This window comes from Camelina sativa, chromosome 6 (genome assembly GCF_030686135.1).
Source record: "Camelina sativa cultivar CO46 ecotype springtype chromosome 6, ASM3068613v1".
NCBI classification, from domain to species: domain Eukaryota; kingdom Viridiplantae; phylum Streptophyta; class Magnoliopsida; order Brassicales; family Brassicaceae; genus Camelina; species Camelina sativa.
Window position 1 is genome coordinate 5,200,759 of NC_141885.1, and position 23,093 is coordinate 5,223,851.

General features: G+C 40.1%; 1 protein-coding gene, 1 long non-coding RNA gene and 1 pseudogene across 2 annotated transcripts; 2 read left to right on the plus strand and 1 right to left on the minus strand.

Moving 5' to 3' along the window:
• Positions 1 to 10,983: 10,983 nt before the first annotated feature.
• On the minus strand, positions 10,984 to 12,083 carry LOC147942296 (uncharacterized). Its single transcript, XR_015559117.1, has 2 exons — positions 11,386 to 12,083; positions 10,984 to 11,214 (listed from the first exon to the last, which is right to left on the minus strand). It is a non-coding gene; the product is annotated as an uncharacterized LOC147942296 (long non-coding RNA).
• A 2,308-nt stretch (positions 12,084 to 14,391) lies between these two features.
• On the plus strand, positions 14,392 to 16,246 carry LOC104790466 (xyloglucan O-acetyltransferase 2-like). Its single transcript, XM_010516224.3, has 3 exons — positions 14,392 to 14,693; positions 15,050 to 15,330; positions 15,410 to 16,246. The coding sequence occupies exons 1-3, from the start codon at positions 14,534 to 14,536 to the stop codon at positions 16,175 to 16,177; spliced, it is 1,209 nt and encodes a 402-aa protein (XP_010514526.2). The 5' UTR covers positions 14,392 to 14,533; the 3' UTR covers positions 16,178 to 16,246.
• Positions 16,247 to 19,984: 3,738 nt separating this feature from the next.
• LOC147942297 (uncharacterized) lies at positions 19,985 to 22,545 on the plus strand (annotated as a pseudogene).
• The last annotated feature ends 548 nt before the right edge of the window (positions 22,546 to 23,093 follow it).

Below are 23,093 nucleotides of genomic sequence, written 5' to 3' on the forward strand. Positions count from 1 at the left end.
CGCGAGCAACCCGATGCACATGCTCGACGAACTGAGAACAAAAGAAGAAACAGAGAAGAGCGATTGGGTCAGGTAAGTTTGATGAATTTCAGGCCCAGGCCCACCAAGCCCAGACCGATTTCAGTGATTTTTGAGACTAAATTGCTTTATTATCCACCACGTCGGAGGCGCCGCCTTGCCCGTTCGGAGCGCGAGAGCCCAGACGATTCCGACGCCTGATCGCGGTTACACACACCATCATTGTCCTATCCGCCTTATTTTCTTTTCATTTTTATTGTTATCTTTATTTTTCTTCTTGTCTAGGTCTCTCTTTGGCTTATTTTCACACCGGAGACGGTGTGAAGTAAGTCCGGGGGAGGGTCACCTATGACATTTGTTTTCTTTATTTTTCTTTTTATTGAGTCAGTATGTCATGTGAGTCGAACCAAAACTTGTGGGAATTAGGACCGAAATCTGTGATGTTTTTAACCATTTGTGAATTTGACCGTTTTTCCTAGTGACCATTGCTGCAGAACTAAGAGTACAGAGACGAGCTAATACCTCTTCACATTCGGACCCTTCTCCTGGCCAGAAAAGCTTCATCCTAATAAGGTTTCACCAGAAAGACTTAGACTCTACTTTATTGGAACCTAACCGGATTTAAATTCTTCTCGTTTTGGGCATTAGGATAGGGAACGTGTCACATATTCAGGACTTCTTATTCATTTTACCAATCGTGCTGATCCTGAATAGCTAGCTCATTTTAAGTTAGTACCCACCCCAAGCCTAACCTCCTTTCAAACCACTTGCACTTGTATTTTTATTTTCTCATTCTGTGCAGCTATGTGCAAAACGGTCGGGGAGAGCAGGACTGACACAATCTCTAACTCGCTCTTGCTGGAGAACCAAAGAGGAAAGAGCCGGACGGACAGAGCCGGACGGACAGAGCACGTGCTCCAACCCAGCGAGCACCTGCTCCGAAATTATATACATCCGAGTCCGCGAGTTGTTTTGAGCAGAGAGAGAGCCTAGGATATGGTCTGCATGCTCCAGGGGGCAATATCAGAAGAAGATCCCCCATCATCCTTCATTTCTTTGCAAAAAAAAAAAAAAAAAAAAAAAAAAAACGTTTAAGGATGATGGAAAGGGACCAGAGCTTGTGTTACACACCCCAGAGCATGCGTTGTAACCTGAGGAGAACAGAGAGGCTGAGTTTGAGAAGATAAGAAGAGGAGAGTGATTAGAGGTTGTGGACATCAATGAGTCCACTCTCCCTTACCATTTTGTACGATATCCTGCATCTCTTTCGAAGTAATGGTAACCCCTAAACACTCTATAGCTCCACCATTAAAACAGCCTTTTATCTACCAAGCCTCGATTTCACTAGCTTAGTGCCCTTAATGAGAAGCTCACGCCAATTTTAATTGAATGTAAAGAGTCTTTGTCTGGAAAGTGATATTTTTCCGGGTTTGATTGCCAATTATGGTTCTGGTTTTGGAGATGTTTGTTGGAGAAGTTTTTGGTATAGCTTGTTCTAACACATGTGGTCTGCAGGTCATGGTCTACTCACGGTTTCTGAGATTTTTGCGAGTTCCCACCTTGGCTCTCTTGGCGCTTGGTTTGAGTTTGTTTGAGGACAAACAAAGATCTAAGTCCGGGGGAGTTGATATGTTACGGGTTTGACTCACTTTGACCCCGTTTATTTGATAGTTTTGTAGTTGTTTGAGTTCTTTTCAGGTTATAATAAGAGGCTAGGAAGCTAAAAGCAAGGATTGGAACAGCAGGAGCAATCGGAGCAGAAAGGAGTTGAATTGGAGCAGAAAAGCTGATTTTAGACCCAGGAGCACATGCTCCCGATTTTCGAGCACATGCTTCCAACTCTACGGTTTCATGACGACACATGGCAAGCATCTAGGCGCCGATTCCCTGCCTAATTCCCCTTATTTTAGGCGATCCTTTGTGAGAGAAAGAGAGAGGATATCGATTTTTAATAGGAAGATTCGAATTTTGATTCTTTCCTTATTTTTCTCTACTTGTATGCTATTTAACCTAGGTTTTTTAGGAGAGAATATACTCTTTTCTTTTGGATTTTGAGCGACGTTTTTGGTGAGAGGGAGAAGAGCGGCTACCTTGTGAAGGATTCTCTGAACCCTTTTTATTTTTTATGTCATTGAATTTCTCATCTTTTGCTATGATTCGTTTCTATATGTCTGAGTAGTTTTCTTTGCTAGATTAGGGGTTTCAAAAGGGGTTTCATGGGTTAGCAACAGAACACAAATAGGGCTTTATATAATCGATTGTCTTCACTATTGTTAGACTTAATGCTTAGGTTGATTTGATCACCCAATCTATGATTTTAGGTTTATCTATTCATCAAAAGTGTAATAGGTTGCTAGAAAAGACATTAGTGGGCAAATTATCCTAGACCTGCGAAAGTTGATGTGTAGGTGATTTGTGAACTTATCATTCCTGTTCTTTAATGCTTGTCTGCGATTCTGGGCTCAAACGACAGTTTAGGGTTTATGGACCGCCGAGCATGTGCTCCGGATGTCTGAGCATGTGCTCCGCGTTTCCGCACAGAATCGATCAGATAGAGTTATTGATGCCACGACAGTGGATCAGTTTATATTTATGTTTGAGTTCTAGACTAATACTTAATCTATGCCCTGAATAGTTGTTTAGTTGCTATCTCTGAAATTCCCGAGAATTACCCCTGATCTAGTGTTTTGCTTATTGCCTTTTTATACCCTTTTAATCACGTTACTGTTACCAAACAAACCCAACTTTGAATTGTCTTAGCTTGAAATTGAACCAATAGAACCATAGAGTAAAACTTGGTCTTCGTGGGATTCGACCCCTAAGTACTACTTCTTTGTTGTGCACTTGCAGTAGGAAAATAGGGTTTAAAACTCTGTGTATCAGACGTCGAGTGGTGCGAGTTGCTTCAAGTGTGGGAGCAAGGATCACAAGTTTGCTAGCTGTCCAAAGAGGAGTGCCCCGTCAACAGCAGATCGTGTATGCTACTATTGCAGGGAGCTAGGGCACATCAAGCCCTATTGCCCCAAGTTGCAGCCGGTAGCAGTGGCAGCTTTGCAGCAGGTGGCACGGATTAAGCAGGCGCCACGGGTTTACACGACTGCAGAGACTGGTGGATCCAGTGTTGGGGCGATCACATGTATAATTTCTGGAACTTTGTCTTTGTGAATTCTTAGTAAGTTCAGATTTTATGTTGTCCTGTGATAAAGTGTTAGGTTCTCAACACATGAGGTTTGTGTAGGGACCTTGTTGGTGGGTGGGTTTAAGTCCCACATTATGTTTGATTCTGGAGCTACTCATAGCTTTATTACCCCGGAGTGTGCAGAGAGTGCGGGTATCATGGGAGATCCCGGAGAGCGTACAGGAGCTGTCAGAGTTGCTGGGGGCAAGTTTCTGAGGGTCTTGTTATTCAGATCGCGGGAGATTCTTGGCCTGCGGATTTGCTTATCAGCCCAGTGGAGTTGTATGACGTTATCTTGGGGATGGACTGGTTGCATCGACATATGGTTCATCTGGATTGTCATCGGGGTAGAGTGGAGTTTGAGCGTTCAGGAGGGAAGTTGGTTTATCAGGGGATTAGACCGACTTCGGGGAGTCTCGTGATCTATGCCAGAGTCAGTGGAGAAGTCTACGGTGAGCGGTATTCGGGTTGTAGAGGAGTTTGAGGATGTGTTCCAGTCATTGCAGGGATTACCACCTTCTCGGTCTGATTCTTTTACGATTGAACTGGAACCAGGAACGACACCGTTATCCAAGGCTCCTTACAGAATGGCTCCAGCTGAGATGGCAGAGCTGAAGAAGCAGCTTGAGGATTTGTTGAGCAAGGGATTCATCCGTCCTAGTGTATCACCGTGAGGAGCGCCAGTGTTATTTGTTAAGAAGAAGGGTGGAAGTTTCCGCTTGCGTATTGATTATAGAGGTCTCAACCCGGTCACTGTGAAGAACAAGTACCCTCGTTCAAGGATCAATGAGTTGTTGGATCAGTTGAGAGGTGTTATTTGGTTTTCCAAGATAGATCTGGCGTCGGGTTATCATCAGATCCCGATAGATGAGGCATATGTGAGGAAGACTGCTTTCAGGACGAGGTATGGGCATTATGAGTTTGTGGTGATGCCGTTTGGGTTGACTAGCGCACCAGCAACGTTTATGAGATTGATGAACAGCGTGTTTCAGGAGTTTCTGGACGTGTCTGTCATCATTTTCATCGACGACATCCTGGTATATTCTAAGAGTCCTGAAGAGTATGCAATGCATTTGAGAGCAATTCTGGAGAGGCTGCGTGAGCAGAAGTTGTTTGCAAAGTTGAGCAAGTGTATTTTCTGGCAGCGTGAGATGGGTTTTCTGGGTCATATTGTGTCTGCAGATGGGGTTTCTGTAGATCCGGAGAAGATTCAGGCTATCAGGGATTGGTCTAGACCACATAATGCCACAAAGATCAGGAGTTTTCTCGGGTTGGCAGAGTATTACAGAAGATTTGTGCAGGGGTTTGCGAGCAGAGCACGTCCTATGACTAAGTTGACGGGGAAGGATGTTCCTTTTGTCTGGTCACATGAGTGTGAGGAGGGCTTTGCAATCCTGAAGGAGATGTTGACTACTGCTCTGGTGTTGGCTTTGCCCGAGCAGGGACAACCCTATGTGGTTTATATATATGCATCTAGAGTGGGTTTGGGATGTGTGTTGACGCAGCATGGGAAGGTGATTTCCTATGCTTCGCGGCAGTTGCAGAAGCATGAGGACAACTATCCTACTCATGACTTGGAGATGGGTGCTGTGATTTTTGCTCTGAAGATTTGGAGATCTTATCTTTATGGTTCAAAAGTACAGGTGTTTACAGATCATAAGAGCCTGAAGTATATATTCACTCAGCCCGAGCTGAACTTCAGGCAGAGGCGGTGGATGGAGCTGGTGGCGGATTATGATCTGGAGATAGCCTACCAACCTTGTAAGGCTAACTTGGTTGCAGATGCATTGAGTCGGAAGTGGGCGGCTTCGGCTTAGGAGCAGGATATGGATTCTCTGGTAGGAGTGATCAGTGCGTTGAGCTTGTGTGCGGTTTCTCAGGAGCCGTTGGATTTGGTTGCAGCTGATAGAGCAGATCTGTTGAGCAGAGTGCGGTTGCCTCGAGAGTCGGATTTGGGGCTGGTGAATGCCTCAAAGGATGTTGACTCAGAGTATCAGGTTTCGACTAATGATACTATTCTGGTGCATGGGCAGATCTGTGTGCCTAAGGATGAGGAGTTGAGGCAAGAGATTCTGAGAGAGGCTCATGCTAGCATGTTCTCTATTTATCCAGGAGCGACTAAGATGTACCGAGATCACAAGAGGTACTAGGTCGGGATGAAGAAGGACGTGGCTAGTTGGGTTGTGAGGTGCGATTTGTGTCAGCTAGTAAAGGATGAGCATCAGGTACCAGGTGGCTTGCTGAAGAGTCTTCCCATTCCGGAGTGGAAGTGTGATATGATAACTATGGACTTCATGGTTGGTTTGCCAGTGTCCAGGAAGTTTGATGCTATTTGGGTCATTGTGGACCGGTTGACTAAGTCGGCACATTTTCTGGCCATTAAGAAGACTGATGGAGCAGCAGTCTTGGCTAAGAAGTATGTGAAGGAGATAGTCAGGTTGCATGGGGTGCCAACGAGTATTGTGTCTGATAGGGATTCCAAGTTCACTTCGGTGTTCTTGAGGGCATTTCAGGCAGAGATGGGCACAAAGGTGCATATGAGTACAGCTTATCATCCCTAGACAGATGGACAGTCAGAGAGGACGATCCAAACGTTGGAGGTTTTTTGAGGATGTGTGTGTTGGATTGGGGTGGCCATTGAGCAGATCACTTGAGCTTGGTAGAGTTTGCTTACAACAACAGTTACCAGGCGAGTATCGGGATGGCACCTTATGAGGTTTTGTATGGGAGGTCATGTCATACACCGTTATGCTGGACTCAGGTGGGGGAGAAGAGCATGTACGGAGCAGATTTTGTTCAGGAGACCTCAGAGAAGATTCAGGTTCTCAAGATGAACATGAAGGAAGCTCAGGATCGACAGAGGAGTTATGCCGATAGGAGGATGAGAGATCTTGAGTTTCAGGTTGGAGATAGAGTGTACCTCAAGATGGCCATGTTGTAGGGTCCAAACATGTCATTGTCTGAGACTAAGTTGAGTCCGAGGTATATGGGTACGTTCGGAGTGCTTGAGCGAGTTGGACCAGTGTCATATAAGCTGGAGTTACCTGAGGTTATGCGTGCATTCCATAAGGTTTTCCATGTGTCTATGTTGCGGAAATGTCTCCGTGAGGATGACCAGTTGTTGGCTAAGATCCCTAAGAATCTTCAGCCCAACATGACTTTGGAGGCGAGACCAGTGAGGGTTCTCGAGAGGAGGATCAAGGAACTTCGGAAGAAGAATATTCCTTTGATGAGAGTCCTGTGGGACTGTGATGGTGTTGAGGAGAAGACTTGGGAGCCAGAGGGGAGGATGAAGGCAAGGTTCCAGAAGTGGTTCGAGAAGCAGGTCGCGACTTGAACTTGTCTAGCCTGGTCCTAGTCGTAGTCCGTGGCTGGAGCGGGAATGGAGTATTCCAACCCATCTCTCTTGTTTACTCGGTCGCTTGGGGTGGTTGTTTGTGTGACTCAGTAACAAGATGAGGTGGTGTTTGGGGTACAAAATTTCCGCAAGGCAGTGTTTTGGAAGAAAGTTTTCTGAATTAGAAGTTGCTATAAATGGAAAGTTCCGGAAGTGAAAGGTTTTATGTGAGTTAGAATTCATCCATTTTTCGTGGTGGAGAGCCTTGGAGGGGCTTGTGTGGCCTTCGTGGCGGGATGTTTAGCCATTGCGTGGCCTTTGTGGCGGGCTGTTTAGCCATTGTGTGGCCTTTGTGGCGGGCTGTTTAGCCATTGTGTGGCCTTTGTGGCGGGCTGTTTAGCCATTGTGTGGCCTTTGTGGCGGGCTGTTTAGCTATTGTGTGGCCTTCGTGGCGGGCTGTTTAGCCAATTGTGTGGCCTTCGTGGCAGGCTGTTTAGCCAGAGTGCATGTTGAGGCGGTCCTTCGGGGCAGATGGTCTTTGTGACGGTCCTTCGGGATGAGTGGCCTTGGTGGCGGTTCTGTTTAGGACATTTGTTTGGCCTTTGTGGTGATCCTGTTTAGGACATTTGTTTGGCCTTGGTGGAGGTCCTATTTAGGACATTTGTTTGGCCTTGGTGGCGGTCCTATTTAGGACATTTGTTTGGCCTTTGTGGCGGTCCTGTTTAGGACATTTGTTTGGCCTTTGTGGCGGCCCGTGGGGCAGTGAGATGATCCTTGTGTGGTCATGAGGCATTCCAATGAGGGGATATGTGGTTGGTAGGACATTGTGTTGTCTTTCGCGAGCCACGGGAAGGAAACCTGGTTAGGGGTAGGACTCAGACGTGTTCAGAATTGTGTGCTCTCGACTCTTGGGGGACTTCGGTTCACCTAGTACCGCCATATTTTAAGACATTGTGGCCTGGGAGTGTGGTTGGTATATCGACTTCGGATGACGATCCGAAGGCGCGCTGTAGGGTGACGACCCGAAAGACGAATATTGGATTTCTCCTTATACATTATGGCATGCGGGTTTAGGCCCGATGAGGAGCCAACATTATGGCATGCAGACTTAGGTCTGATGAAGAACCAATAAAAAAAATCAAGGTTTACGCCTATGAGACAAGAAAAGTCCAAAAGTCGAGAGCAAATGACGCCTGGAGCGTGAGTCTATCACCTAAAGGTGACCTTTCATATATCGGTCGGAGGAGTGCGGGCCGCGGAGTTGGTAGCACATGAGTCCTTGGCTGAGTGTTGTTCGAGATTCGAGGATGAATCTATTTTGGTGGGGGAGAATTGTAACGCCCGCAAACCAAAATTCTGCGTTTTGGGGGTGGGTGTCGATCGACACTCAAAGTGGTGTCAGTCGACACCACTTATTTCTGGTTCGACCAGATTGATTTAATTATCGATTTGAACCGGTTTGGTTTTGGAAAAACCATTGGACCGAGATATATAAGTGAATTGTCGACCATAAGGGTTTTGGTAGAAAAGGGAGAAAAGAGAGTTCTTGAGCTTTTGAGAGAGATTGGTGATATTTCTTGCTGTTTCTTGAGAGATCCAAGGCTAAGAAGGAGCTAGAGGCTTGTTAGGAGGGTGGGATTCGTTGCTGTGGTTCAGAATCTTCCTACAAGGAGGTGAGTGCATGACCATGGCTAATCTAAGCCCTTGATTTCCTTGTTCTTGCTTGTTTGTTGTTGTTTTGTGTGTTTTCTTGCTGGGGATTGGATTATACAGGTTCCTAATGATGTTTCTGGCATGGATTTTGAGTATTGAACGATTTGGAAGAGAATGGGAAGCGAGATTCGACTCTCGGCTTCGTGCGGATCGCAAATGCAGGTGGAGTGTAAATAGACACCACTTGGTGTCGGTCGACACCAACAAGATGGCATCAATCGACACTGTGGGGTAGTGTCGGTCGACACCAATGCCAGTATCGGTCGACACTAGGCTGGTGTCGGTCGAAACCTCCCTTCCAGCGAGATTTCCTGGTTTGTGTGTTTTGTTTGTTGGTTGTTTTGGAACATTGGATCATTGTTGCTTGTGTGTATAGCCCAGTAGATGGGAGGATTGCCTCACTGAGTATTTATCAAATACTCATGCATCTCAATTTGTGTTTGTGGTGCAGGTAAAGGCAAAGTGTGATCGTGGAATCAAAGCAATGAAGAGGAAGATGTTTTAGGGACTCGATTGGTTGTTGTCTAGCGTTGCTAGGTTGCTAGAGTTGGGTCTTTAGAACTTGCTAGGTTGCTAGTTCCTTGTTTTCCTGTTGTTTGACATTGGAATGATTATGTTGGATATTAGTTATTCTTATAGATTATTATTGGATATTGGTATTTGTTATTCCGCTGTTGTGTGTGATTGTGGTTAGGTGACTAGTGGGTATGGGACCACTAGTTGTAGCTTATTATTATTATTATTATTATTATTATTATTATTATTATTATTATTATTATTATTATTATTATTATTATTATTATTATTATTATTATTATTATTATTATTATTATTATTATTATTATTATTATTATTATCTACTATTTATTATTTTAAAAAAAAACGGGACAGGTCGTTTCAGTAAGGAAGAGAAATGAGTATAATGAAATCGTGAGATATAAGGCACGACTCGTAGCATCAGGATTCTCCCAAAGACCCGGAACATATTATGAGGTGACATACTCCCCTGTGATGGATGCAACGACTTTTAGATTTTTAATAAGTCTGGCTATAAGAGAAAAACTTGATTTGCGGCTAATGGATGTAGTGACCGCATATTTATATGGTCCACTGGATAATGAGATTTATATGAGATTACCAGAGGGTATTGAGCTCAAAGATTAGAGTGGTTCTCGCGAACAATACATCATAAGGCTAAACAAATCTCTTTATGGACTGAAACAAAGTGGGCGAATGTGGTACACTAGACTAAGTGAATACCTAGCTAGAGAAGGCTATAAGAATAATCCCATCAGTCCATGTATTTTATAAAGAAGTTTGCAAACAAAGGGTTTGTAATCATAGCAGTTTATGTGGATGATTTGAATATCCTAGGAACCTCTGGGGAAATTGCCCAAACCGTTGAATATCTAAAGAAAGAGTTTGAAATGAAAGACCTAGGTAAAACAAAATTCTGTCTGGGATTGCAACTTGAGTACATAAATGAAGGAATCCTTGTGCATCAAATGGCATATACTGAAAAAGTACTCAAGAGATTTAATATGGACCAAGCTCACCCATTGCATAGCCTAATGGTTGTGAGAAGTTTAAATTTGGATAATGATCTATTTGGTCCAACGAAGGACGATGAAGAGATTCTCGGTCCAGAAGTGCCATACCTTAGTGCTAAAGGAGCTTTAATGTTCTTGGCTAGCCACACTAGACCAGACATATGTATTGTCGTGAACCTCCTAGCTAGATTTAGCTATTGTCTAACCCAAAGGCACTGGAACGGTATCAAACATGTATTACGTTACCTACAAGGAACATTGGATTTGGGTTTATTTTATACTAACTATAACAAAGAAGGTTTAGTTGGTTTTGCTGATGCAGGTTACCTATCGGATCCGCATAATGCTAGGTCTTAAACCGGCTATGTGTTTACACACGGTGGTACAACTATTTCGTGGCGTTCTATAAAGCAAACTATTGCAGCCACATCATCTAATCATGCAGAGATTTTAGCTATGCATGAAGCCAGCCGTAAGTGTGTATAGTTGAGATCGATGACTCAACATATCAGGACAGATTGTGGCATGGCCGACGATAAGGAACCAACCATCATATATGAGGACAATACTGCTTGCATCACACAACTTAAGGAAGGTTACATCAAGGGAGATCGGACAAAGCACATTTTACCTAAGTTCTTCTTCACACATGAACTACAAAAGGCCGGAGAAGTTCAAGTGGTGCAAGTTCCATCTTGCGACAATTCAGCCGATCTCTTCACCTAGTCATTACCGACATCGACATTCAAGAAGCTAACGCACCAGATTGGGATGCGGAGACTTAAGGACTTCTAGTGATGCTTGGAACAGGGGGAGTAATACGTGTTGTACTCTTTTTTCTTCACCATGGTTTTGTCCCAATGAGTTTTCCTGGTAAGGTTTTAATGAGGCAACACCACCAAGCGTATTACGGTGATCCTTTAGCATTTACACGGTTATGTCATCCAAGGGGGAGTGTTGTAAAACACGGATGATGTATTTCCATACACGACTCATACACAGCCCATACACGTCCAAGTCCATAATGCCCTCGGCCACCTCCTTTTAGTCTAAGTCGGTTTAGTAGTCCTAATGTATTTGGGCTTTGTCCTTTACTATATACTAGGTTGATACCCGCGCTACGCCGCAGGTTGTTTTTAGATATTTTATTTAATTATTTTTTTGTTTTGTATTTTCTTGAAATAATATTTATTTTTACGTTGTTTAGAATCAAATATTATAACGAGGAATTCCTCAAAACACCACATCATAAGTCTTATGGCCCTGCACTGCACTATGATCATTGTGGAGATCGCTCCTCTCTATCTTGCACAGTTTCTAGAAGATCTGAGGAATAACCTCCGTAACTGGAATAAATCATTCTTCTCAAATCATTGCTCCATCTTTACCTTTTCCCTCCACGGAGTCGCTTGCAAAAACTACAAAGTTTATAATAAAATGTCATTAATAAACCTATCTCTCCATGGCTCAATCTCTTCGTACCTCTCTAATTGCACAAAACCAAAAAAAAATAAAGAAAATAAATCACAATACATATTAGAAGATAACGACCAATATGGTAATCCAAAGCCTTCTAGCAATGATATTACCATATAAAATGAGCACCATACCACCAAAAATTCCCAAGGTCATCAACCAATCCCATGAATGTACTGAAGAGAGTACTCAATTCTCTTATCTCCTGAAATCTCCACACCAGCAACACATAAGCACATTTGATGTTCTTGCATTTTACAACACCAAAAAAAATAAACCTTTAAAACCAGAAAAAAACGGGTTACAAGACAAAACTCAATCTACTAATTTCATCCAATTGCTAAGAAAACAAAAGAATTAGCGAATCGGGTAAAAGAAATTAGAAAAATGAGTAGTCTACACAAGCCGTATTCAATTGAATCTCTGAATTTTGCAAAGTAGCGGAAGGCAATTAGCTGGTGGATCCAAGCATAACCACATAACATCGCCGAGAAACACACCAGAGCCTCAAGCAAAACCTCATCGACAAAGAAGATCAAGGTAGATGAAATTAGATCATGCAGAGAGAAAACCCTCCCAGTCTAATAATCACACAAGCCTGAAATCTTTAACTTGAATATTTGAAACAACAAAAGAAACATGGCCACAAAAAACCATGTTAACGGCAAAAACACGGCAACGGAAAAGCTGTGTTGACAGCAAGCACACGACAACGGAGAAATCATGTTAACGGTGATACCAGACCTCGTCTAGGCATAGAAGCCGCAAGATATGTCAGACTCCAACGGTGATAGATATGAACCTCTTTCTCTCTGAAAAATTGATCGATACAAACAAGAAGACAATCCACCTTGACAAAAAAAAATCTGATCTGTATTAATTGTTTTAATTTGATTGGTTAGTGATTTTAATTGATGTGTCAACACCAGCTTAAATGTTAAAGTTGATGTGTTATCACCTGGTGAAAAACATCCAAGTTTTATTGTATTGATATGTAACATTCGATTGGATTAATAAGAATAATAAGGAGAGAATACAACCTTTTGTTTCTCTAGTTTCACAACAAGTGCTACTATTTTAATAGTATAGATTAAATAAACAGCTGTTGTGGTCCGTAGAACTAAAATTTAACTATAAATTTTTGTTGTAAACAAAAAAAAGTCCTTAAAAAATGTATTTATCAAATAAAACAAAGAAAATTTGCCAAACTTTTGTTATATAATACAATCCATTAATATCCTTACCAATAAAGAAAAAAATCCATTAAATATTATTTTGCAAATAGAAAAGTTAAGGCTGTTCTGAAAATAACCTTATACAATTTGGCTATTCGTTATAAAAATGCTCTTGAAGTATGTACTCATTTTCAAAATTTAGCCTATTAAAGGCCTTTTGGTTTGTCATATCTATTTAAAACCTTTTTGTTTTTTGGAATTATTTTTCAATTTAAGTTTAGAAAATCTATAAAATCATTTTGTTTAGTAACTTTAAAATCTATACTAAATAAAAGGAGGAGCTATAATCTCCTTAAGGCGTCTACATAAGATTTTAAATAACCTATCAGGATTCGACATGTCACTCATGAAAATTTTTTAAATTTCTAGAATTTTCTATATTAAGAATTATTTTAAACAACAAATCAGGATTGACCTGTCATTCATTAACATTTTCTAAATTTTCAGAATTTTAAATTTATGGAAATAAAATAACTATGTACAACGTCCCACATCGGCTAGAAACTTTTTAGACAATGGTTCAAAACCAATATAAATAAAATTAATATGTTTCCAACAACAATGAGCAGGAAAGCTTGATTTATCAGACATCCAAGTTTAAAAGTTTTATTCGATTTGATTCAGTTTTTTATTTGATCAAATTAAAATTTTAAAAGTTTCAAAAAATATATTATAATATTTCAATTTTTTAAATTTTAAATATTAGAAATATTGAAAGTTCTTAACTTTTATAAAGGTTTAAAAATATTATAAATATCTCCATTAAAAGTTTAAAATATTTTAACTATAAATTTATTTTTAAGTCTAAGAAAAAAGGATTGACGTCGCAAGACCTTAATTTGATGTTATTTGTGTTTAAAGAAGAAGGAACGACGAAAAGCACAAATATTGTTTTAACTATACATGTGTTCATATTACTTTTTCTGCAAGTAAAGGTTTTAGTTTGATAAGTTTCAATATGTGTGGATCTAAAATCGAATAATATGATGAAATTATCAATATTTGTTGCATGTGTTGACTATGCTGGTTTTCATGAATTGCACAAATTTTATGAGAAAAAATGGCTTTGGTCTTGGAATTTTATGGGTTAACAAGTTGTGTGGTAGTCTAAAAAAAAGGTTTTTCAAGGGAAAAATGTGAAAGATGTTGATGAAGAAGAAGAAAAAGAGTATAACGAGAACCGGATGGTAAAAGTAATAATGACAATTACCATAAAAATTAACAATGAAAACAACAAGAAAAAATATGAAAAATAAGAAAACATTGAATAAAAAACAAGAAAACATAAGTGGTAGCGATCAATTAAATATGAAAAACGAAATAAATTCATGATTATAAAATAGTTTCGTTTATTTGGTGGTTAAAAAATGGTTTAGGATCAGTGATGTCACCAGTTTGATCTATATCACCTCGATATCGAATTAAATTCATGATTTTTTTTATCAAATTTAAATTTATAACACAACTGATTTTAACACAACATAATTAAAATTTGTTTTTTTCCTTAATACTAATTTAAATTTTATAAGATAATATTTAATCAAAAGTCATCAATTTTATATAATTTTCATTAAAATATATCAAATAAACTGAAGTTACCTAGTTTGCGAAAAAGGAGAATAAAAAAAGATTATGGTAAATGACGCGTTACACATTGACTTAAACAAATACATAAAAAATGGCAACAAAATTTCCACTAAGAGGAAAGAAAGAGGTTACGCCGTAAAGTGTGGTTTCGATTTACCAAAAACATAAAATAGACTCACCATTCCACAATTCACATGCAAACTCACACCATCTCTTCTCACGCCACGTATATTCATCTGACGGCTACCGTTACATCATTATTGACAAAACAAACAAATATACGAAAAAAAAAAAATCGCCCTTAATTATAACTATCCAAATTTAAAGTTCAAGAAAACGTAATAAAAGAAAAGAAAAAAAAAAGTCTCTACGCGTATGTGTTTTGGGTATATAAAAGCTTATTCGTGGGTATCTTTCTAGGGATGAACGACATGCAACGATGAAATCAGAGAGATGGATGATGATGAACATTGGTCGATTAACACCATTGTTCTTATCTTCGTTTTGTATAACTCTCTTCTTCACCGGTTTTTTCGTTTATCAGAATCCTTTTCAATCCATTTCCGATCAAAATTTTCTTTCTCTTCTACCTCAAATCGGTAAGGTAAAAACCAAAGATAATATAATTCTATAATCTTCAAAATCTTGCATTTTCGTGATTTTGTGGGATTACTATGTTTACAAACTATACTTTTTTTTTTGTTTATTTATTTATTTTTTTTTTCTGTTCTTGAGATTTTTGTAAAATGTAATCATCACAATATGATTGACAACACTTTTTCCCCCAAAATTTTCATGTGGGGGTTTTATGTATTAATTATGTAAAATCTTACATTATTTATGTTTAACTATTCCCTTCGTTTATTTTGTTTTCGTGAGAGATTGTCTGAAAATTGTATTGATTTGTTTGTCTTTTGTTGTTGTTGTTGTTGTTGTTGTGGTTTTGGTTGATTAGATCCTGAATGTGATTTGTTCAAGGGACATTGGGTTCCTGACAAAAGAGGAGCTTTGTACACGAACTCAACTTGTTCTACGATTCCTGACTCAAAGAACTGCATAAAACAAGGGAGACCAGACAGAGATTTTTTGTTCTGGGGATGGAAACCCGATGGTTGTGATCTTCCGAGGTTTAATCCGAAGGTGTTTCTCAGTATGGTTCGAGGGAAGAAGATGAGTTTTGTTGGTGATTCTGTAGCTAGGAACCATATGGAATCACTTCTTTGCTTGTTGTCAATGGTAATTTACGCGTTGCTTTGTTTACAAGGAAGAATAAAAATTGATTTTGCTTAAGCTTTTTGTGTGTTTGATTATACAGGAAGAAACTCCTAAGGACATCTACAAGGATGGAGACGACAGAAACAGGATTTGGTACTTTCCAAATCACGATTTCACTCTTTCCACCTCTTGGACTAAGTTTCTTGTGGCGGAACGAGAGAGGAGAGATGGTAACAATACGGGAACTGGATTGTTTGATCTTGATATTGGCGAGATCGATGAAGGGTGGTTTAAGGGTTTGCCAAATACAGACATTGCTATTGTTTCGTCTGCTCATTGGTTTTTCAGACCGATATTTATACACAGAGGAGATGAGACACTTGGTTGCATTTACTGTAGCTTACCAAACATGACTCAGATTAGCCCGGAAGAAGGGTTTAAGCTTGTATACTCAGCTGTCCTTAAGCACATCGATGAGTGTGAGAAGTGTAAGGATGATTTGGTGACAATACTGAGGACTATTTCACCAGCCCATTTCGAGAATGGGACTTGGGATACCGGAGGAGCTTGCAGCAGGAGGAGTCCTTTCGGAGAAAACCAAATTGACGTGCAGAGCAATGAGATGAAGATCAGGAAATCTCAAATTGAACAACTTGAAGGTATAACAAAACGAGACAACAAAGCCAAGAAGTTTGCGGTTTTGGATGTGACGAGGGTTATGCTGATGAGACCCGATGGGCATCCGAATGGTTACTGGGGAAATAAATGGATGAAAGGTTACAATGATTGTGTCCATTGGTGTTTGCCTGGTCCAATCGATGCTTGGAGCGAGTTTCTGATGGCGATCATTAGACAGTTAAGAAGATGATTTGTGAATATAAAACATTCTTATACCTTTATTCTCAATAAGCATAATACTCATATGATTTTTATCAAAGATACACAATATTCAAAATTACACGAAACTTTCATTGACCTCTTATGGTTGCTCCCAGTCTTCAGATAGCCAGTACGGTTACATGTATTCACCGAGTATATCGTATTGGATCCTGAAAGGTATCTATATTATTATTTTTGAAGTACATTTTGGTTTATGCCCTTCAAGTTTTGCTTATTTAATATGTTTTATTTACAATATTAACCCCTAACAATTTTTCTAAAATAACATTTCGTAGAAATTCAATTAATAGAACTATTTAAATCTACCTAATGTGATATGTTTATTGCCATAAATAGCTGGACAACATTTATACATTTCGATTTTTCCACAAACAACTCTACACATTAAATTTTTAATCCCATAAAATCTTCAAACCTATTTTAATAGATCTTTAGAGAAAAAATCTGTTAGTTTCCCTAAATTATCTCGGCTTAATTAATAGTTTCCATTTCATATGTTCTACATTTAATTTTTTCTACATTTATTGAAGGTGATAATATAGTTTCCCTAAATTATCTCAGCTAAATTAATTGTTATTCTCTTTTAAACACTATATATCTATATATATATATATATGCACTGCATAGTAACATGATCTGTTTACTTTTATAACAGTGAATTTTAATTGATAAATTAAAAATAAAAACAATTAATTTTTATATACATTAAATACATAAAATAACTATTACTTCTAACATATCTCTATATTATTCTACATAGAAAAACACAATCAAGCGGTGTACCGCGGGTCAAAACTTAGATAACATAATAACATTTATATTAAAAACAAAAAAAAAAACTTAACCATTTTATTTAAAATCATATATGACCATTAAAATCGTCCCGTAAATTCAATAAATAGTTATAGATATATAATTTAAAAATTAATAAAACAACAGAAAAATAACAAATAAATATAATATACGTATTTTAAATATTTAAAATTTGAAAAATATAGTACCGCGAGTTAAATCCTAGTTAATATTAAAAAAGGGTTCGAGCAATTCATGGTCATGAAATAACCATGTAACACAAATGAAGAATCCCCAATAAATAACATAAATCTGGTCGAACGTTACTCTACACTGCAGTATATTTAAGCATTTGGGTAGCGAGAAGTATGCATCAAACTGCATTAACATAAACAACAACCATAAGTACGTTGCTTCTACACTATTTTTCATCAACACATAGATCATAAAGATCAAATCTTTCACAGAAAATTTTGATCAGGCACAATCTTGAAACGGAAATAAAAACAAAAAGCTCAAAACTTTTCAACACATTGAACTGAGAACAGATTCTTCATACTATTCAACACTACTTAAAGCAGAAGCTAAATTTTCTTTACCAACCACATATACATTGCTGCTATATTGTTCCATCAAGCCTAACATATGGAGTAATAGCACTGAAGAACAAGAAGCAGATTTTGCTTCTACATTGTTCCATCAACATCATCATGTTTGAAACTTTTGTACAGGTAATAACCTAAAACTCATCAAACATGAATCAAGACTCCAAATTGTTACCAAGACCAAAAGAGAAGACTTCACGAACAGGAGAAAAATCAACCAACCCAATATCCATAGCATAACCATTCACAGGAAGCTTCAAAATATGACACCCCGGTTTCAGGGACATGTGGAGAGGTTTAAAAGAATTGATTTGACCACCTATGTCACCAAAGTGCACTTATCTTTTCATTCAAGGGTCCTAAGAGAACTCCAGAGTTAAACGTGCTTGAGCTGGAGTAGTCTTAGGATGGGTGACCTTCCGGAAGGTGACATTCTGGAACTGTGCGAGTGAGGACAAAACACAGGGAAAAATCATGTGGTGATTTGTATGGATGATAACAAGTCTTTACATAGCAACCCGACCATCAGATATGGATGGATTCACAGGCCTAGTGAGAGGACGTGAAACCCATTAAAGAGATGGGCCATGGACTGGGATGGAGATGGGATCCACTAAAAGGTGGCGGTCGGGGTGTTACAAGTGGTATTAGAGCCAAATTCAGACAAGTGTAGAGTCGAGTGGGCTCACACCGTCGGGGGTTACGGTCATGGTGCACAACAAGGACGTTGTGATATGTTAGTAGGGTTGAATTGTGACACCCCGGTTTCAGGGACATTCGAAGAGGTATAAAAGAATTGATTTGACCACATTTGTCACCAAAGTGCACTTATCTTTTCGGTCAAGGGTCCTGAGAGAACTCTAGAGTTAAGCGTGCTTGAGATGTAGTAGTCTTAGGATGGGTGACCATCCGGGAAGTGACTGTCGCAACTGTGCAAGTGAGTACAAAAGACAGGAAAAGATCATGTGGTGATTTGTAGGGACGGTAACAAATATTAAAAACCTCTCGGTCATAGCAAACTGGCCGTCGGAAGGCCAAGGCGTTCGGATATCGGATCGGATTCGGTTCAGATTACTTGTATTTTGGATTTTTTGGATATTGACTCTAACATAAAATTCGGTTCTGTTTCAGTTCAAAGAATTCGGATTTCGGATCGGTTCAGATATGATTGTCGATAAACAAAATTAAACCAAAAGTTATTGACAATGTTTTATTGGAATACTTTTTAATCTTATTGTACCCAGATAATCATACTAATGGAGTATTAAAACAAAAAAAAAAGATAGAAATTAAGTAAATGACAAGATTCTCATAGAACCTTATAAATACATAAAAGATATGAGGCATATTTATCGGAATATCATACTATTTCTTATATGTTCGGTTATATTTGGATATCTATTGGATATCGGTTCAGATCGGATAATAACCGATATCCAAAATAATGAAAGCCAAGAACCGATCGGTTATTTCTTTAATATCGCTTTGGTTTTAATCCGCTTACTTCGGTTTGGAGACGGTTCGGATTTTTGGATTCAGATTTTATGCCCAGGCTAGCATCGGATATTGATGCACTCACGGGCCTAGTGAGAGAACGTGAGGCCCATAAAAGAGATGGGCCCATGGACTGGGATTGGATATAGGGCCCATTAAGAAGTGGCGGTCGGGGCGTTACATCAAAATCTCTCAAAACCAAAAACACTTCAGCCATACGTGACTTATGCCCATCAAGAGCCACATGACAAAACAGAACCGAAGAATCAGTACAATACTCTTAACCAATCTCAAATCCTTCTTTAGTCATAGCTTCACATAACTGAACCTGAGGCTGGAGAGAAGGCGTCGGCGAAAGAAACAGAGCATCGTTGTTGTTTGAAAAGCTTCCTAGTGAAGATAAAGAGAGTGGGATTGGTTCTTGTTTCGATGAGAATGATTTGATGATTGGTTCAAGCGTTGTTAAATCTATTATGAATGGAGTTGAGAATAAAGTTATATGTGGACGAGACTCGTTGTTGATTAGGTTTGTGCTGATTTTACGAAGTAGAGCTCAATTGCGTAGCCTTCTGACATTTTTTGGTTGATTTCTTTTGGGAAATTTCAAGATTTGAGCAATGGGAATGGGAAAATTTTTCAAACTAATTTACTTACATGGGCAAAATACCCGGATCCAAAGATTCGAACCTAACCTCGTTGGAACGGTTTAGAAGTTGGAATTTTGGGTTTACCTAAGTGGTATTTCGTTGAATTTTTGTTAATTTGGATATTTTTGGGTAGTTTAGGTCTTTTGTGAAGTTTTGGATAGATTTTTTTTTTGGGTAATTTTTGGGTAGTTTAGGTCTTTTGTGAAGTTGTACCCTAACACAGGTTCTGAATAAAAAATGAGCACTAGAGGCGACTCTAGGGTTTTGAAGGACGGAGGAAAAGATGCAACTATGGAGGATATTGGGGAGAGGGAACGACCCTCGAGTGATCCACCAGATAAGCCAGGATTCTGGGTGAGGAAAGTGACGGGTAGTTTTGCAGGGGGAAGGCTGGTACCGGAGGAGGTGGTCGATGATGATTTTGTTATGGAGAGAGTGAGGTTGGAGTTTCCTAATGGGGAGGATGGGGAACCGGTGATCACAATTGAGAAGGAGGTATTGGAGGCCATGAATGGCTTATGGAAGAATTGTATGATTGTCAAGGTTCTCGGGAGAACTGTTCTGATAGCGGTGCTAAGTCGGAGATTGAGAGAGATGTGGAAACCAAGTTCTCCGATGCATATTATGGACCTTCCACGACAGTTCTTCATGATACAGTTTGGCAGTGAGGAAGAGTACTTGGCTGCTTTGATGGGAGGACCCTGGAGGATCATTGGGAGTTACTTGTTGGTTCAGGCATGGTCTCCAGAATTTGATCCGTTGAGAGATGAGATTGATACAACACTGGTGTGGGTGAGAGTGGCGAATATCCCGTTGAATTTTTATCATAAGCACATTTTTGTGGCAATTGCTAGGGGTTTGGGGAATCCGGTAAAAGTCGACTTACAAACGATGAATTTTGATACGGCACGATTTGCGAGAATTTGTGTGGAGGTTAATCTCAAAAGACCATTGAAGGGTACAATGATGATTAACGGAGAACGTTATTTTGTAGCCTATGATGGATTGAATATGATTTGTTCGGGATGTGGTATGTATGGACACCTAGTTCACTCCTGTCCTATGAAGGTGCAAGAACGGGAAGTTGTTGCTGTCTCTGTGGGTACGAGTAAGGACGCTCCAAGTAGGGTGGAACGGTTGAATAATGGCTTTGTTCCAGTGAGACAGAAAGGATTGAAGTCGGAGTATCTACCAAAGGGAGGTCAGTTGACGGTGGCTAGCGGTGGTGCAGGTATGGAAACATCCCTTCGGGAATTACGGAACAGCAGTAATGCGGCAAATATTCCACTGTCGAATAGTTTTGGAAGGTTAGCGGCGGATTTGGCAAGTCCTGATAGAAGGGAAGGGGGATCTCCAGATGGACCAGATAAGGAAAATATTAATACCTCGACGAGGGAGTGGCGTGGGTGCGAAGGTAGTGGTTTTTAGGGCTATGGCGGAGAAGAGTGTCACTGGGCCTGGCGATGCAACTGTACAAGGGAGAAATATTAAAAGGCCTGCGAAGGGGGCCTCTAAGCCCAATAATACTAGATTGAATAAGCCCATGAGAGTGGCTTAATTTTTGGTCCAACAAGAGGGGAAAATGAGATGTCTATTAATGGCAAGAGGTTACGCATCGAGAAGGGTACGATGGGGAGACGCGGGGGTGTTGTGGTTACCGGTGATGCAGAAGGACCGGCGGTGAATGGTGGGGATGGGGTTCCGACCATCTCGTTAATGGAGGTCAATTCTGGTATCCCGCTAGTGGTGGCTCCTCGCGATGCTATTGTGGCTGAGGGTCGGATGCCGTCGGAGGAGTCGACGGATCTCCGATTTCAATAAGGTTTTTCCCTGGCTTTTCTAGTCGTGAATTTCTTTGTAATGATTAATGCGTTATTGTAGAATTACCGGGGGCAAATAAACCTAACTTCAGGAGGTCAATCTGGTATCTCTTGAAGAAATTCCATACGGATGTTTTAGCTATTTTTGAAACTCACGCCGGAGGTGAGCGTGCAGGACGTAATTTTCAGGGGCTAGGCTTTGAGAATATGTTTCGGATTGACGCAGTTGGCCAGAGTGGCGGGTTATGGTTGTTATGGCGTTCGGGTAGAGGAGATGTCACCATTAAGGATTCTTCGGACCAGTTTATTCATGCGCAGATAGTTAATGGGACTAAATCGCTGGACCTGATTGTTGTTCATGCTGCACCAACAGTGAGTAGGATAAGTGGTTTGTGGGAGAGGTTAAACGTAGTGGTGAGTAGCGTTATTGGTCCTATGGTGATTGGTGGTGCTTTTAATACGATAGTACGAACTGATGAAAGGACAGGCGAGAATGGCCTCCTATCGCCGGATTCGCTAGCCTTTGGGGACTGGATTAATGAGCTTTCACTGATCGATATGGGATTTCGGGGTAATCAGTATACTTGGAAGAGAGGTAAGGTTGAGCAGTTCTTTGTGGCAAAGCGTCTAGACAGGGTACTCTGTTGTGCTCATGCTCGCCTGAAATGGCAAGAGGCGGTTGTAACACATCTTCCATTTCTAGCATTTGATCATGCTCCGGTCTATGTGCAACTTATACCAGAGATTTCACAAAATCGCCATAGGAGACCATTCCGGTTTGAAGCTGCTTGGTTGCATCATCCGGGATTTAAAGACTTATTGGTAGCTTCTTGGAGTCGTGATATTAGCACACAGGATGCTTTGTCGAAGCTGAGTAAGATGTTAGAATGGTGGAACCGTGAAATTTTTGGTGCTATTAACAAACGCAAGGAGAAGCTCGCAAGGGATTTGGAGCAGGTACAAATGAGGAATGACTAGAACCAGTCTGATGAGTTGTTGATGCGTGAGGATGTTTTGTTGAATGACTTTGAGACGGTGTTGGAGCAAGGGGAGACACTTTGGTTTCAAAAATCACGGGAGAGATGGATTGTCCATGGTGATTGCAATACGAGATTTTTTCATACGTATACGATTATATGGAGGAGGAGAAATTGAATTGACATGCTTAAAGATGACTCTGGTTCCTGGATCTCTAATGGTGATGAGCTTGAAAAGCTTGCTGTTGATTATTTTAGTAAGCTGTATTCTTTGGATGATGTGAACCTAGATGGGGAAATGTTACCAAGGGAAGGTTTTACTTGTCTGACCATGGAGGAGAGAGGATACTTAAACAGGGCATTTTCAGAGGTAGAGGTGGAGAAGGCGGTCCGTAGTATGGGTGGTTTTAAAGCTCCTGGGCCGGATGGCTTCCAACCTATATTTTATCAACAGTGTTGGGATGTAGTGGGTGAGTCCGTTCTGCGATTTGTGTTGGATTTTTTTGGACAGGGTGTCTTCCTCCGGAAAGAAACGTTGCTCTAGTGGTG